An 18,055-nucleotide genomic window follows, 5' to 3' on the forward strand; every position below is an offset into this window, starting at 1 on the left:
GGAAGGCAAACAACTGCTGGTTTGCTGAGGCAATGTATGTACAAATCCAGTACAAACACAGAATACAAGCCTCGTCGGGAGGTTCTGCTCTCACCCACAGCCACACCATGTAGTCTGGATTATAGGTCCAGGCCGTGTTGGAGGTTCCATTCCACATTTTAACGGCTTCTCTTACAATAAAACTATTGAAAAACACATTTCTGACACTACAATATTGTGCGCTTGGCTTCCAGCAGCAGAGGCTGCCTGGGCAAATGGGTACAATCCATTTCAGACATGAAATGTGCAGAACACATAATAGCATGTATACACTTGGTGATTTCCTTTGACAGCGCTGTAATTTGCTGATTGAATGGGTTTGAACAGCTGAAGAAACTCTGCCTCCTGCCTTCTTGGAGAAACTAGTCTGATCCACATATTCTGAGCTTGACCTCACCGTATCATCACAGGATGGTTGCTCCGTACTTGGATATTCTTAAGGAGTGGTTATCTGACATAAAGACCCAGGCTTTCATTCCAAGGTAGAGCTCTTTCAGGGAAACCTCAAATTTTGAGAAACACTGGTGAGCAGTTTTCAAAGATACACAAAAAGGCAAAATGTTGAAAGGCTCTTACAAAGATGTGTCCTCGGAATAATGTTGAAGCCAGGAGGACTCCACACATGTAAATACAGCCTCTTGCAGTCAGAGCCAGCAGGACCATCTGTGCTTGCCACATCCTGGTGTCCTCATGATCCCACTCGTGAAGTCTGAACTCTCCAGGAAAGCTGAAATGTCATGAAAGTGATCACTCGCAGGGCAACACCCCAGAGACGCCAGGCGCATCTCTTCACAGGGCAAAGTTCTAAACTTGACTGTTAAAACTGTTAAAACTTAAGAAAGTGTCAGAGTTCATGTTCAGAAGGTGCTGTCCTCCAGCTGTGTTGGATGTTTATTACAAATGCAGATTGTCATCACCGGCGATTGTCATTTCAAATTAAATTTTGTAACGATTCACCTAATAGAATGTCAAGAAAAAGAAGAATATCCATAAAACAGCACTGTCTGCTCAAAACAGGTAGACTGCAGAAACAAACCACTGTGAGCAGCGGCGGCGGCGGCGGCGGCAGTGGCGGCGGCGAAACTGTCGGCTATGAAGAGGTTGTGCAGAGTGCAAACCAACTACTCACAACACTTGTGGCGTGTAAAGAGGCCAGTCACCTGTTCCCGTGGAAGCTCAGGTTCAGGTTAGCGAACAGGTTTCATCATTAGCTGGCTACAGCTTGTTTGGATTGGTGGTCACTGAACATTTTTGAAAGTTGCAAAAGTTTGACTGTTGTGCAGTGCTGCTGTTTCCATGACGACTATAATTCAAGCACATTCCCACGCCAAGTCTCGGTTGGCCTGCAAGGAAATTATGTGAGCATCTCTGGTACTGTGAATTGACTTATCCTGTAAATGACTCTGTTCAAAAACATCCATGAATATTATTTCATGTAAAATTACTTTCACAAAGTATTCCTACTAGACGAGTAGCAGTCTCAGAGTATTTGGAGCCTCCTGTCATCATTAAACAACTCAGAGTTTAGAGGCTGTCAGTCCTGGTAGGTGAGAGCCGAACGTTTACTCTGATGGTCATTTGTCACCTGCTCTGCACACACATCTGTTTGGTGACAGCAGGACTCTTAAGGCGATGCACTCACATCAGTATCACTCAGTTACACACAAACACACATGCATGTACACACACATACACACTCTCTCTCTCTCTCTCTCTCTCTGCTGGGCATGGCACTTCATTCAAGATGAACAGAGAGGTGGAGCTATGACATTTTACCAATATTTCTCATTATTAAAATATTTTAAAAAATGATATTCTAAATAAATAATTCATGAAAGCTGACCAGTGGCGTTTATTGATCATAAAGCAGAAGTGATGAAATATAGAGACAGATGTTTCTGCTAGGCAGCAATGATGTCAGCATTAAGCAAAGTTTAAGATCATGAAACAGAGTGGGGCAGTTGTTGCTGAGGACGTGAGACAAGGTGAGCTCATAAAATTGCTAATAAAAGTTATTGCAAGCAATCATTTGACATTGAGGGTTGGCGGACCTTGCTGCAGAGACAGAACAACTTTGGAGTCACATTTTACCTCTTTCTCAGGGAGCTACAGTCACATGACCTGGTCATCGGACTCATTTTTCCCATACATACTGCTGGTTTTGGCCACAAAAGGACATTTAGTTTCTGCGTGTCGTGTGATGCCCCTAACACTTGTGAGACTTGCTCTCTGATGCTCTAACATCGTAGGGTTTAGCTCGATTCTTTCCAACATGCTAAGTAACAAACATTCTCATTTTACAACTCAGCAGCACTCTGGAGTTTGTTTCTGGAAACATTTGAGGTGAGAAACAAGTCACCCAGCATCAGAATCTTCATTCATAACTGAGTGGTTGGACTGCTTCAGCAGAGCCTGGTGAACCATCCGTGTGGTGCTGTAAGAGGGTCTTCACAGCAGGGTCCCTGGAACGGCCCAGAGCCCAGTTTGCCTGGGAAGTGTGGACGCTGTGTACCATGCTGGGGCACACGTCACTCATCCGTGTCCCTTTGAAAAGGGGGCCTGAGGAACTGTTCGTGCGCTCTCGGCCAGGACCATCAGGAGTGAGAGCAACTGGACCAAAACATGGAAGTCAACAGACATGTGACAAACACATCAGCAAAAAGAGAAATTTATGGGAAGAATATTTTGATAAAGTGGTCTGTCTCTCATCTTACGGATGAACGCGAGTAACAGCAGCAGCAAAAGCTCCTTCTTCTTCGACTTCCACAGCCAAGACATAAACAACTGTCGCCGGCTGATGACACGGACATGCTCTTCTTCTACGCTGTGTTTATTGGCAGATCCCAAACCAAATAGGTGCCTGCTGCCGTGTCTGAGCAGACACACAGGGAAGCGTTAACAACATTACAAGGGTGCACACAAGAGCAGGAAGACGCAAAATCAGCAGGTGTACGGAGCTGCAACAGATGAGAGGAAACCTGCTGGCCCGTCTGGAGATGCAGCTTTCAACTGTCACACTTCCTACATGGAGAACTTAGAGCAAATTTCCAGAAACTCCTTTGGTTTCCATGGAGAAAGTGTGATGTTTTTTCAAAGTTTTGACAGCACAGTGGTCCAGGTCTGATGAGGTCAGCTTAGATGGCTGATGGGGTCCTCATGCGCTCCCTGAACCACTGACTCGGTCTCCAGAGCAGCAGGAAGACCAGACATGCACGCTCTCTTCTCTCTGTGAGATTCCCCCGTCTGTAAGATGGAGGGTTACAGAGAGTCACAGGCATAAAGTTACACTGGAAAAGCAAAACAAGCGACAAGAAGCAAAATGACTTCACAATCAACACTGTTGTCATCCTGGAGCTTTCAGTGGCAGCAGGCTGCCCAGCAGCAGCTCCATCAAATCAAAGACGAGCGTGGATTAAGAGAGGAGGGGGCCACTGCTTATGGGACCCGGAATTTTAACCTACACCCCTGACAGAGGCAGCAGCTGCAGGCAGTCAGGAGCTCCTCATGGACACCACCGCCCAACACATGCAGTGTCTCTTTTTTCAAAGTTAGAACTTTTTCATCTTGGCCTGATGATGCATCCAGTATAAAAACAAGGCTACAACAAGACGGCACACAAAGGTTCCCCCCTTTCCTGAGTCAGCACCGACAGCCAGGAGGAAGCTCTCAAAAGAAAATTTAAGAATTAGAGATAGAAACAGTTCAACCGCTTCAAAGAATCTTTGATCGGAGAAGAAAGGGCCGAGCCACCTGCTGGATCCCCGCCACTCCTCCTTTCATACGTCCCTTTCATGGCTCAGGTGTGTGTGAATGGTCTGTCTGCACCGGTGCCAACACCTGCCTCTGTGTGCTGCTCCAGCAGGAACCTCTGAGGCACCTGCCTCGAACTCTCTTACAACTTCATATCTCATTAAACCGGAGCGAGTAAACAGAGACGCGAGGGGTTCTGTAGCCTCGCGTCAAGACGAACATTCAGATGAATATTCAGGTTTAGCCAGCATTTGCACGTGTAGACCAGGACAGTCCAGTAAAGTCCAGCCAATCCATGAGTCCGAGCTGTCAGTCAGCGTGATCAGACCCTGAAGGACCGGACGCCCTCGCGCACCTGGTCCAGCAGAGTTGGTTGGGACCTGCGTCGTTCTGGTCCCCAGCAGGAACGCGTCAGTTTGTCTCTCAGTGCATTTCACTAATAATGACAAAGTGGGGAGTGGGAGGGCCACTGGGTGCAACTAATAAGGAGCGCGATCAGCAGGCGATCCCACTGTGACTTTTATTTCCAAGTCCTGGAATCCGGACTCGGACTGATCCTGATCACGCTGGACTATGCTTGTTTTCCTCGTCTATCACTTGTTTCTGCCGTAGAGGAAACTTTCTCAGCTACTGTAAGTACTTGTGGACCGAATTATCGAGGCAGTCAGATCAGGAAAGCGCTCAGTGCCAGCGGGTTAACCCATGAGGGAGTAACGGACGGACCGCGTCTCCCTCAGCCGACGTGAGGGCTGGGATTTTACGCACAGCTCAACTTCTCTGCTGTTATTCGGGATTCTTGTGGGCTCCGCAGGAGTGAACACGTTCGGCTGCATCACCTGGTATCAGCTAAGAGCGACGTGATTAGAACCGTTCCATTCCGTAACATTAAAAAATAAAATCCAGCCAATCAGCGCTGGCGCAGAGAAAGGCGCTTCTGCGAATGTAGCAATCGCGTCCGGAGAAGTTGCTGCTGCTGTCGGAGCAGACGGGAGCGGACAGGAGGAGCTGGCGCGGGTCGCACTCCAGCCCCAGCAGCGAGGGGTGCGACACCCGCGCAGGTTCATGACGGGACAGCCGAGGCAACGCCACTGTTGAGAGTCTCTGAGTCATAAAACATGACAAGTAGCGAACGTTACCGTGGCATGAATGTGATGCATTTGCGGGTATTAAGACAGAGAAGTGCACCGCACAGTGACACAAACAGGGGTTGCGATCCGCCTGCGTGCTGCCTGTCAAGCGGCCCATGCGTGACTCCGGTGGCGCGGTCACCTCATCCCCCCGCGCCATGATAGCGGGCCTGCAGCCGGAGGAGCGGCGCTCGGGAGTGAAGAGAGCCTGGAGGAAACTCTGGAGAGCCCTGAGAAATCCTTCCGATCATAACCGACTTCTGAGGGGGGGGGGGGGGGGGGGGGGTAGTCGGGTGATTGCATCAGATTTTCCTATTAGGTGGAATATTGTTTTGTAAGAGTAATCCCAGAATTATTTGATGTATTAGGACATGAGTTCAGCTATGGACTCTCTTAAACTTACTTTCTCATCCGTTCAAGTTTTAATGCCTGAAACGTTGTTAAAATCAATCAGCAGCATTTACACCAGTTTAGCAAGTAAAATTGCGGAAAGTTTCATGTGGATTTGGTAGATGTGGTCATCTTGACTGATGATGTCATTCTGACCATCCAGACTTACTTTGCCCTAAAAGTCATTGTCCTCTTCCAATGGCGTGATGGAAGGTTCGCTGGCTGCATAGAAAGATGGAGTCAGACTAGCTGGAGGTTACAGGACGTCCTTGACAACCTGAAAGACAGAAACACAACCTACCATGACAATCACGGCTTCGGCAGCATGTCCCAAACCACACGGGGAGTCAGCTTTCATGTAGATTTAGCTTCCTATAGCCACACAAACTGTAACTGTCAGAGAGAACCAACACCCAGCGACATTACATGAGGTTGACCACAACCGGTTCATTGGTGGAAGCAGTTTGTGTTGAACGTGAGGCTGCCTGCAGTGTGCTGTAGGCTGGGGAGGCTCCTCTGCTGCCTCGTGGTGATGATTTACAGCCCCGATGAATCAGAAACTGTCTATATGGAGAGCAAAGGTAATGGCGTGGTAGCATGATTTAGCTGCATATGCAGGAGACACGTCCATTCATCAGTGCGCTGACTGGGGCTGCTGCTAATGGATGAATGGCTGGGAAGGAAACCCTCCACGCCAAGTGAGGCCAAAGAAACACAGACGCCAGGGAGAGAATCAGATGATCATCCTGTTTATACACCTTCAATCTTAACAAGTGCTGGAGGATCAACAGGACTGATGTGAGGTCAGTTGAAGGGACAAATGGCTGCAGCTGTCAGTATGAGGTCGTGGATGTTCTGGAGTTACACTTGAGTCAGAGCAGCAACCACACACGTTTTAGTGGCAGCACCCAAAGTGAGCAGCAGCGAGGGTTATATTATATACACACACACACACATATATACAGTATATGTATATATATGTATATGTGTATTATGAGTAGTTTTGATAAAAACCCGTTAAGTGGCACTGTGCTTATTTCTGCAGTAGCATGAGGCATCGATTCTTCACGTCTTCTTCAGCACAGAATTCACATAAATGTACTCACATGTTCTTTGCTCACAGGTGATCAAGGGGACAGCGTTCCAGCCTCTGAGCCATGATTTGCTTGCTAGCATGGACGGCGTTCCTCTGGACCGTCGGTTCCGTTCCTTGCACGTTTGCAATGGCAGTAAATGAGCGAACAGGTACGTGTGTCATCCTCCGTTAACATTGACAGGAAAACCTCACAAAACATCAATTTTGCTTTTTCTTGTTTGCCTGAATCACTTTTTTGTGACTCCAGAATGCAGAAGCCACGTATATTCAGCTTAACTTGTCCAGTTCAGCGCTGCTGTGTGCGAACCAGGAGTGTGTAGCTAATTTTTAGCTCAGGTCAAAGTGTGTGTGGATTACTGAGCCGGATTAAGAAGAGCTGGATTATACCAGGGAGACTGTAAACTGACTTTTTGTTGTTAGCCATTGTTAGCTTCAAGCTAAATCTACATAGCTGGCTCCTTCTGCATTCTGGAGTCACAAAGAGGTAATGAAGGGGGGGCAGCTTGGGGATCTCAAGACTCCTATTAGTGAGTACTTGAAAGGCAAAATACCCTGTCAGGGTTAGGTATCACTTCAATGATGAAGTAGCAGATGAAAGGTTGAACATGCGATGTCCGTACGTTGGGTGGAGCCGTGCCCCAGGCGGCGCCTGCTGCTCTCCCTGCTTCTCTGATGGCAACAGAATAAATAAGCTAAGAGTAACTTCTTTAAAACTTCATATATATATATATATATATATATATATATATATATATATATATATATATATATACTTGTATATTTATATATTTCTCTGACCAAACAATATAAAATATAAAACATTTATAAATGTACAGGTTCCTCAAGAATTCCTTTTTATTCTTTGGATATTTGAAAAAGTCGAAGCAAATCTAGACTTGGTCCTAAACTATGCAGTCTCATCTTCACGATGTTGGGCTTTCGAAGTTTCAACAGAAGTCTTGAAGATCACTTCAGAAAACATGCTCTGTTCTGCTTAGGAGTTTTCCTATTTAAGTTGCCTTTTGAATTTAAGGAAACGCACACATTGGAAAAAGATTAATTTTCCTTTTTCAGTCAAACCGAGTGCTGAATAACTTCTTGCTGCTTCTCTCCAGATGGTTCGTGCCCGTCTCTGAAGGTGGAAGAACACAGGTTTTCTGATATTTTAGATCGTCCCTTGCAAATCACAGGTGAATGAATTCCCATTTGCAGTGTAAATAATTTTCCATTCTTTCAAGTGTCTGACTCTTTGAAATCTTGTTCACAGGTTTTGACCTCACAGAAAAGTTTCTTCTCCGAAAGGGAACAATCACTGAAGACCTGCCGTCCTTTCGGCTGGGAAGCAGTCCGCTCATCAAGCCAGCAAAGTGAGCTGTGTTTGGTTGAATTCTATTGCCTTGTAATGTTTGAGGAGACAGATGGCGTGCATGCGGTGCCAGACGCCAGCATATAATCTCCCTGTATATACGGCTTCATCCCTACTGTACCTCTCTGTCCCCTGGCGACGGGGCCGACGGCACAAAGCGAGCCTGCTGAAAGATGCGGTCACTCATGTGTGGCCGCGAACAGTCTTAAACTGTAAACTGTTCATTTGGACCAACACGCAGCCATCATGTGCTGCTGCCTCCTCCTCACGTTTGGGATATGGATGCTAAAAGCTGAGAAACGCTGCTGAAAGAGCAAGTGATTCTGAAAGTGCTAATTTTCCTCTAAGATGATGATACGTTGTGCAGACCGCGAAGAGCTCTCAAGCTTCGTTTCACTGATCAGGTGATGCTCTACAGAAACATGGAGCCGTGAACGTATTTCATAAAAAGGTTGAGTGGACCGAGGCTGCTCAGAGCCGTCGTTCCATTTGCCTCGGCTAATAAGGGCAAACTGTGAGGTGATCCGTTTGACAAGGAATAATTTCAACAGAGTTAATATGTATAGCATTTATTCTAGAAATTTCCGAAGGGCAAGAAGTGGGACATATAGGAGAGAGGGAAAAAAATCAGAGCATGGATAATACGACAGGAATTTCAAATAACGACATAAATGATACACAAAGGTGACATTTACTGGAGCCCTTTAGGCGCTGGTCAGCTGTTGGCTCTGCACCCGTTTATATGCTGATATGAGGACATATTAGGGGATTGAATCTGATCTCATATTAATGGAGACTTACTGGACTTTTCCATTCCGTTCCATCAGATGTGACCAGGCTCAGAATGAGGCTCTACGTTGTCACTACAGGAGGTTGTAACAGTCGGGACGTTCCTCCAGGAGGAGACGCTACTTTCAGTGTTTCTAAATGACACTCAGGTGTAAATATTTACTGCCGCACTCTTCCTGGCAAGGTGAAAGAATCTTTGAGCCAGGTGATTTGTGGTGTGTTTCCCCGCTCAGTCACACTGCTGAAAATACATTTACTTGAGTTGTGCTGGCAGTCTGGGCCCAAAGATGCTGCCTCTCAATGACACTGCTGACACCGTCATTGGTTATAGTGGCCAGACTGCGATCCCTCTCATATCCAATTATCTAAGTACTTTGACAGGTGATACTGCATGTCAGCTGAGGAGGGAACGTCAGGGCTGTAGCATGAGGCAGGAGGCCCCCTCGCCCCCCTGCCCCCATGCCCCCCTGCCACAGCCACTCACTGCTCTCCCTCCTCGCGGGATACGCAACGATAGATGCTCCACTCCAGATCTGGCTAACGTTCCGCCGGCTCCTGGGCACGATACACACGGCGGTGCAGGCAACATTTGTATGAGGGGACACACGGCTGGACTAGCAGCGTCAGTGCCGCCATGACGCTGTCTTGAGAGGCCTCCAGCATTTCAGCTGCATCCCGTCGGTTATTATCTTTAGAATTTTACTTTTCAGGTGATTATTTATTTGAGTTTATGCAAATGAGTTTTTTTCTTTCAACTCTGTCAAAACAAATCTTGAAAATAGGGTTTTAAAGTGTTTGCCTTTAAAAACCATTCTACTTGTGTATGCAGGCTGGCTGCTCATCCAGCTGCTGGACCACGGTAACAGGATCTCACAGACAATATATCCCCTTACCACAAACCCCCTGTTCAGATTATATTTATTAGTTCTGAGGTTTCAACACGTTATTGCATGTAATTTGATTTGGATCTTTTTTCATGATGGGCACTGAAATCTCCTGGTCGAACCATGTCATGTGACAGACGTGGTTGTTAAAACACAAGTCTGCATCCTGGAGCGGGTCGGTTGGTGGTTGGTACCAACTCTGGCATTGTTCTGCAGGAGGAAGGTTTTTACTACGCTGTGGACTCAGGCTCAGGATCAGGGTGGGGTGCCCCCCCCCTCGGCCATCACCACATATGCTGTCAGAAGTGTGAGGGCTTGATGTGGGGACATCAGAAGGCCCAGGTTAGGTTGATCCCTGTGTTAGAGATTCAAGAGACGGGTCAAGTGCTTGGGGGACCCCTGGGGCTGGAGGTGCTTTGGTGTTTGCTCCAGGGTGAAGATCAGGGTGGTTCTCTAACAGCTGACTTTTTCTTAGTTTTGTGTTTTGGGACCTAAACGTGACCAGATCTTTGTAAACGTGAATGTCATCTCCATAAGTTGTCGCCTGCTATTATGGCGCTCAGAGCTCTCTGTGGTGATGGCGGCGGAGGACCAGCTGGTCCACTAGGAGTTCAGCATCGTGCTGAGGGACTCTCAGGGTCATTCCTGCACTTGATCAGTTGGATGAAGTGATTGAGCCTCCCAGTGGCGAAGCATCATTCTTCATTGCATTAGCGCTGGCTCCATCAGGAGTCTTCTATCATGCTGTCAGGCAGCCCACTTACCCATTTAAACAGCAAAGAGGATTCATGCTGAGAGGAAGTTGTAGTCTTTTGCTGACATGAATGATTTAGCTTTTAGCATCTGAATCCACATGCTGCAGCCCACTCTGACCCGGTGGCGGCCGGAGTGTCAGTGATGGGAGTCAAAGATGCTAACATCTGACTGTTGCAGCAATCTGATCCCTCCGAGTCGTTTCAAAGAATCACCCTGCATAGGATTTCTTGAAAGCCAGCGGGACCTTAAAGGTTCCGGCAGGATCTCCAGGAGGCTGGTAGTGGTGCTGTGGCAATCTTTCAAACTATTGTCTCTGGTTATACAAGATGGAGTTGCAGCCAAGCAGTATGACTGGTGATTATTTCCAGAAATCATAGAGCTGTATCATGTACATGGAATCATCTCCTCTTTGGCTCTGTGGTATGTCTCATTTTTGTTACGGTATTTTCTCACGACTGTGGCTGTTCCACTAATTTGGCTTGTATACGAACGTCACATGAACAAAACATAGTCAGTGAGTGTAATCCACACGGCGCTTCAACAGAACACGTTTGCCAATGCATATTAGTTCTACATGAGTGTACGTGGACACGAGAAGAGACGCATGAACTGTGAGCTGTGTTGGCAGCATAGCGAGGGAACAGGGATAATTAATGCACGTACTTCTCATATCGTTACTTCAAAGAATCATGAAACTACTGAGAGCAATTTAGGCTGAGTTTAGCGGAGCAGACCCAGAGGTAGTCGACATGGGGTCAGGAACTTTAACCCTCTGGGCCCTCAGAGATCAAGTACTCTGCAGCAGACGGAGCCTGTTTTGAAATGAGAGCAGACTTGGGACTTGCTAGTTTGGATCTCCAGGATCCTATCAAGACCTCACATATATTTAATGTGCTGGAATCTATTATGGTCCACCAGTAGCCGTGTTGCGCTTCAGCTCTCTGGAGTTCTTGCTTACATTTGTCTTTCGTGTTGCTCCCCACCTCCGCTAATGATGTGCAATACATTTGTTCAGTGCTGAAATATTCAATGCTGAATTCATTCATCTCTATAAACTGATACACCACTTTTCATATTGAATTACAGCGGAAATAGTCCTCTAGCCCTCGGGCAGCAAATAACCTCAGCCTCTCACACGAGCATTTGATTTTTCAGGAGCTTCACCTCGGTGTATTTATCATTTTAGTCATGTACCATTTTCAACGAAATCTCAAAGAATTCTCGGGACACAATAGACAAGGCTATGAAGCTCTGAGAGAATAGGAGATGATATATTGGAGTGAAAACTAATTTCTGACCTGTCTGGAGAAACTCTCCGACTCCCTCCTCCGGGCTGTGCTCTGCTTACCCAATGTCCTTATCATGGCATTATTAGTTGATTTATTATGTTTATGGTCTTCTATTTTTGTTAATCTGAATAGCAAATTGAGTTTTTTCCTACCTGGTGTGCAAAATGAAGAAGTGGAGTGGGGATGTGGGCCATAATTCATGAAGGTGGCTATGATATTGTTTTGTTTTTTTATATGTATTCCCACTACCCTCTTGGTATTTTGATTGAATTCTGAATGCAGAACTGCTCTTCAACTTGACGGAGCAGCTGAGGCCGTGCTCATAAAGCTGCACAGCGCTTGGCTCTAGAAGCTCATAACTGGAGCACATTGTATCAGAGGCTGGTGAAAGATTGGCTTCTGTGACTTGGATCCATTTCTGTGCGTCTTCATTATGTGAGTGTCAGGGACGCCAGTATAAAATTCATCAAGCTAAATGGAGTCAAGTGCGTTTGGTTGGTTTGCGTGAAGGACTTTATTGATCATTGACCTTCCCGTCAGTGTTCGGCTCCTGGAAACTTACTGAGACACTTGACATGTGATTCTTGAGATATTCTAATGACAGAATTGCTTTTAAAATCCAACGAGACTGCCTGACTGTTCCATTTGCTTGTTTTGTTTTAGAGTCATATTTCCAAGTGGATTTTCAAGCGAATACTCCATTGTAACCATCTTCCGAGTAAGACGAACTACAAAAAAAGACCGCTGGTATCTGTGGCAGATATTCGACCAGTCAGGAGGCACTCAGGTATGTTTCACTGACACATCACGCTAAGACCAGGATTCCTGACTTTGGCTCCTACTCCTCCTCTGATTGGATCTCACTCCACCTGCCCAAAGCACCAAGTAGCCAATCAGGGACGGAGTAGGACTCTGCTGGGTTAGAGCTCTTTGGCTCACAAGTTGTTAGCTAACTTGCTGCAGTTGGGAAAAATGACTCCCACCCATGGCAGCAGCGGAGGCGGTGAGTGGACACGTACATGATCCCTGGCTGTAGAAACCATCTGCTCTGGGAGTCACGTTAGCCGTGCTAGCCTAGCCTCCGCTGGAGCTGCTAGCACTGCTGGTGTCAGCCGCTACTGAGGAATGCATGAGAAGTCACTCGAGCCTGAACTAATCAGCATGGTGTCACTTGTTTACTGATGAAATGTGAGACGAGGCTGAACACAGAGCAAAATACCACGGACACGTCTTCTTCGAACAGGCAGACTGTTGGTTGTTGTCCTTCCTTTTGGTGCAGGCTGACAAATATAGAAAACCATAAAAGACAATGGCTCTCTGGGGCTCCACGGCAGGAGGCTGACGTTTCTGAGGGTACAGGACATCAAAATGTTTGGGAACCACTGTGCTTGGAACTGAATTATTGTTGTGGTTGATTAATCTTCAGATTCTTTGTACATTTAATTGATGAATGGTCCAAAGAAAATGAAAAACGCCGTTACAGAAGCTCAGAGCAGAAGTGTTGAAATGCCTTCTCATGCTCCTCTGACAGCCCAGAAAAGTCTCATTGACTGTCAAAGTGGAGGAAGCAGCAAACCTGACACCCAAGAGTCTTGAACATCCAAATAATTCACATTTTTGCTGGAAAAAACACCCAACACCAGTTTGATGATAAATTCTGAATCATGGATTGTCAAAGCTGTGGGAGATTCTCTCTCTTTTGGTTGACTCATCAGTTTCAGGTGGCTGCTCCTCTAGAGAATGAACATATGTGCTCAGTGAGAACTCATCTTTGCCCCTCAGGTATCCGTGGTGGTCGACGGAGGCAAGAAGGTGGTGGAGTTTTCTTCCCGGGGCCTGCTGAAGAACGCACTCCGCTACACATTTAAGAGCCGTGACCTGCACACCCTCTTTGATCGGCAGTGGCACAAGCTGAGCATTTCTGTCCAGAGCAACATCGTCTCTATTTACATGGACTGCAAGCTAGTAGAACGCAGGCTGACTGACGAGAGAGACGGCGTTGACCTCAGTGGGCGGGCAGTCATCACCACCCGACTGGAGGATGGACGGCCTGTGGATGTGTGTACTATCAACGTGTTCTTGTCTTTTAGCTGAAGCTACAGTGTCATTTCAGGATTTTGTTGTGCAGGAGGTTTGTTACCCAGGGAAGCCTTGCGTCACACGCGCCAGGAGAAGCATTCTCAGCTCTGCTAGAGGGATTAAAACACGTTTCAAGGCCATATTTAGTTGCTCTGTGGAAATCCTCTATTAGTTATAACATGTAGGACACATATGTGTCGAGTCATTCTCGTAGCGGGTGCTAAGACACCAGATCAGCTTTGTTGTTTGCTCCACCAGCACTGCTGAGCACAACGTGGCTCCAGTAGCATCAACAGCTGATGTTTGAGTTAAGTTGATAAGTGAAGTTGCAAATCAGCACATGACAAAAATGGAAGGGTTGAGGGGACAGCTTCAGTATTTCAGTAGCTTAGAAATGATTTGCCAAGAAACAAGTTGAAAGAACACACAACAGCTTTTGTGGGAATGCTCTCTCTGTCCATCGTCTCCCGATCCCAGATGCTTTAAGACAAAATCACTGGCAGTTGAAGTGTCTCAACGCGTAAATACTGGGCGTTTCTCTCAGTTTGCAGGGGAGCCTGAAGTGGTGATGGAACATGATTGGTCCTTTAATTTGAGCTTTTTTCCACAGATTGAACTGAAACAATTTCTTCTCTACTGTGACCCTTATATGGCTGAGATGGAAAATTGCTGTGAGCTCCTGGAGCCAAAGGTAAAACCCTTGAATGTCCCGGTACAGTGCAGCTACAGTCTGGAGAAAATGCAATGATGCCATTCATGTCCTGGCTGTCGCTGAGTGGAATTGGCCTATTTTAATGTTGTCATCTAGCAATGGAGGAGTAACAAGGCTGTCTCAGGAGAGTTTGTGCCCCCAGATAGAAACCTAAGAGCAGACTTTCCATCGCCTTTCAATCAATAAGAGCTAAAGTTACTGTGGTTCTAAGTGGAGAGATGACCTTTGACCCCATGATGTCAGTTCAGTCTTAAGTTACTGTAAGTTCTGGATGGTAGATATGTGTTATTGTTTCACTGCATGAAAATGATTTTTATATCTGTTGCAGTATGAAAACTGTGGCTCAGGCCACCTTTAGTGTTGCTTGTGCTGGGTCAAGTGAGCTAAATCACAGTGGATTGTTCGCTGTTGTTGTCTTTGCCATGAAGCAAACTAGCAGGTCCAAATGGTGAAATTTCTCTATTGATCCAGTGTGAAGCCAAGAAGACATTTAATGGGACTTCCCCTCCCCCGGTTACGGCCCAGCTCCCCCGGATGCTGTCTCAGCCTGCCTCACCATCAATTGACAGATGTCACTGTCCAGCTGAAAAGGTACAATCAATTCCACCCAACAAGAGGCCTAATTGAGTAAGTGTATTGTCCATCGCAGCGGAGTGTTAACGGCCTCCTACCTGCGATTTACACTGCGTGTCCTCAGTCCTTCAAAAGCACTCACCCCCCAGTTAAAGGACGTTTATACCAAAGACAACCACAGGTGGAGCTGTAATCTGTCAGCAAACACAGGTAAAACGGCCCCCACTCATTCAAGCATTGCAAATCTGCTCCCTGCTATCAATTTGTGGGAATGTAAAAGGATCTTTCAACTGCAAATATGAGGGTTCAATTAAAATGCTAATCCTCACCTGAAAGCGTGGAGTGCTCCATGAAGGTAGCAGATGGGACAGATCCAAGGTCACCCCCCCACACACACACACACACACACACACACCACCACCTATGATTTTTACGTGTTGCCTTAGTTACACAGATAGAGGTGGTTCTTTTATATCACACAAATATTGGTGATCTACAGAAAGGAGAGGGGCTTCATTCATAAATACACATCTTCAAGTCATTTCCCAGGTGTGTGTTACTTCTTCTGCTCAATACCACAAGTGTTGCCGGTAAATGCTAAAAACACAATGCGACAGAGGGAACTGCAGTTGTAAATGTCGTCATGTGTGCACAGGGCGACGCTGGACTGCCAGGTGTAGCTGGTCTGCCAGGACAGAAGGGGGACAGAGGAGACAAGGTAGGATGTGACTGGATGACTCATTGGTTCTTGGCGTTGTTGTCGTGTTTTCAGTGGCGTTGGTCTGTCAGCAAATAGGATGAGGCAGATATTCACCTTTTACTCCTAAGTGGAGGCTACTATTATGTAATAGTATTTTAATCTAAATTACGAGCTCTGTGTTTATACTCGCCCTGTCCTGTATTTGTGTCTGCTGCGTATTTGGCAGTGGAACCTCTGTCTCTGTTCTTTGGTGCTACAAACATAGCAGCCTGGCTAACTGTGCCGGTAGCGCCAGAGGCCCTCAGGCTTGTGGGTTTCGGTCATTATTAGATATTAGATATTTTGAAATTAAGGTTCACTTTGTTGGATTCGTTGGAGCTGCTTTAATCACTTGAGGAAAATCTCTTCCTCTGACACAGGAAAGTGTTTAATCTGCATTCATTCCTGGGTCAAATGGCTTTGCAGGAGACACAGACGCCCCGGCTTTAGAAGGCCTTTATCATCATTGCAAACTGTCGTGCAAGGACTCCAGTCGCTACGGGAGCAAAGACAGAACCCAGGGGAACGTGCGAATTCATCACCTGCTTCCACTGGTCCTTCAGTTCCTCTCCTCTAAGACAGTATAACAGAACTTGTAATCCTGACTTATTCTTTTACTATTTTTTAAGTTTTAAAATTTGCAAAAAAAAAGTCTAAATGGTTGTTCAGGGTCCATCTCAGTGGAGAGCTGCAGCTTCCTTCTGCCTAAAGTTGTGAGACTGTAGGAATGTTTACTGTGGTCTAAAGTTGGAACTTAGCTAATTGAAGACTGGGGATGAGGCGATATTCTACTTTTCCTTTCTCTGCAACTCAATTCTCTCTACGTCTTGCAAGGCAAATATCGATGCAGCAGCGTCTGACACTTTCATGATCCAGGCCCTTCAGAGATTCCACCATACAATTACCTCCACAAGGTGAATTATCGCCCGCGATACTTGAATGGAGGAATCATCCATTTGGCCAATCAATAGCGTAATAGGTGTAGCCTCCCGGCTCCGTGACAGCTCAACAGACAGGTAGACGTATAAACGGTAAATGACTAAAAATTGTGGGTGTTGTGTTTGTTGGAGGACATAAAAGCAGAAATGAAGCTCTAAATACCCGGAATAAAAGTCCTACTTTCCAAATGACAGAATGTGGAAGGGAGAGTCCCCCTGGGTCTGTCTGCAGGGGGTGAAGACACAAAGCCAGTGAGGGGACGTGGAGCTGAGTGGCCTTCATGTTAAAGTCCTATTGCTTCTGAACACCTTCAGAACAAAACCAGAGGTTATCATTTCTGAATTCAGCACCGACCAGGTCTACCACACACAGTCTGGGTGCTCAGGATAGGCCTGCTTATTAGAAGTCAGGGTTCTATCTCAGCTATCCTTCAGCGATACATCAAACAGAAAGTGTATTTTGCTGCCAAGTACTCACTGGTACGAGTCTTGAGCTCTCCAAGTTGTGTTTCCCTCCTGCATCGCTTCTTTGTGACTGCAGGATGCAGTAAGTGCCAACAACGTATAGTTAGCTTGAAGCTAACGAAGGCTGACAGCTCACAACAGCTAAACTGTCCAGAAACGTCTGTTTGGCTCTTTCTGCTGTCTGGAGTCACAGAGAAGAAACCAAGAAAAGACAGACACATCCTTGTGCTAATGGGAGGAAACGCACTGCCATTCACGACGATTATTGAGTACACGAAAGGTAGAAGGTACATTTATAGTGGTAATATCACTCACGTGTATGTAGAACTCAATGCTATCACGGGGGATATTCAGATTACGAAGGGAGCAATTCAAGTGTTTGTCCACGTGGGCCAACTTTAGATTGGACACATGTACACAAGCACACATGAACAGTGTTGAGTACGTTGCGGCGAGTGTAACCATGCTAAAACATAGCCAGACACTCTTAGCATGGTTTGAACAATAAAGGCTCATATATACAGTTGTTCTTTTTGGGAACCCTTTTTTTTCCTCAATGTAGTTTTGAATGCAAAAAATGGCTGTGTGTGTGTGTGTGTGTGTGTGTGTGTGTGTGTGTGTGTGTGTGTGCGCACGCATCATAACAGAGTGTACAAATCACATTTGTAAATTTATCTCTAATGATGCTTAATTGACCTTGTAGAGATCAGGTCTCAAGCTTTAGTTTGTGTGTGTGTGTGTGTGTGTGCGTGTGTGCGTGTGTGTGTGTGTGGTTGTCCTGGCTTTGATAAATTAGCCTAAGCTAATTGATAAGAGGCAGCACCCTAGAATACAGTTACCGTCTAATTCTGGTGAAATAGCCAATGAGCCTTTGAACCAATGTATTTGTGTTTTCCATTTATATAAATAACAGCAAAATATGCAACAGAAGCATATTGATAATCTGCTCTAAGATTACTGGGCTATTAATAATCAATAATAATTCAAACATGTTGATTCTGTTTTCTCTGTTGTTGTGCAGAGCAGGTCCGGTGCTACGAGCCCCCGCCTCACGTGTTAACCA

General features: G+C 46.1%; 1 protein-coding gene and 1 long non-coding RNA gene across 2 annotated transcripts in view; one reads left to right on the top strand and one right to left on the bottom strand.

The window, feature by feature from the left end:
* Nucleotides 1-2,714: 2,714 nt before the first annotated feature.
* On the bottom strand, nt 2,715-5,675 carry LOC147248014 (uncharacterized). The gene is made up of 3 exons (XR_015109597.1): nt 5,608-5,675; nt 5,476-5,528; nt 2,715-2,911 (listed from the first exon to the last, which is right to left on the bottom strand). It is a non-coding gene; the product is annotated as an uncharacterized LOC147248014 (long non-coding RNA).
* A 467-nt stretch (nt 5,676-6,142) lies between these two features.
* The window catches only part of LOC147248015 (uncharacterized), a 97,891-nt gene continuing 85,978 nt past the window's right edge, over nt 6,143-18,055 (top strand). The window contains 9 exon segments of the mRNA XM_086181252.1: nt 6,143-6,219; nt 6,430-6,551; nt 7,518-7,592; nt 7,670-7,769; nt 12,150-12,273; nt 13,269-13,544; nt 14,176-14,256; nt 14,749-14,868; nt 15,506-15,568. Of these exon segments, the coding sequence (XP_086037378.1) occupies nt 6,464-6,551; nt 7,518-7,592; nt 7,670-7,769; nt 12,150-12,273; nt 13,269-13,544; nt 14,176-14,256; nt 14,749-14,868; nt 15,506-15,568 (927 nt within the window). The 5' untranslated portion in view covers nt 6,143-6,219; nt 6,430-6,463.

This window comes from Aulostomus chinensis, chromosome 16, assembly GCF_037954235.1.
Source record: "Aulostomus chinensis isolate RoL2024-O1b breed Wild chromosome 16, RoL_Achi_v1.0, whole genome shotgun sequence".
NCBI lineage: Eukaryota > Metazoa > Chordata > Actinopteri > Syngnathiformes > Aulostomidae > Aulostomus > Aulostomus chinensis.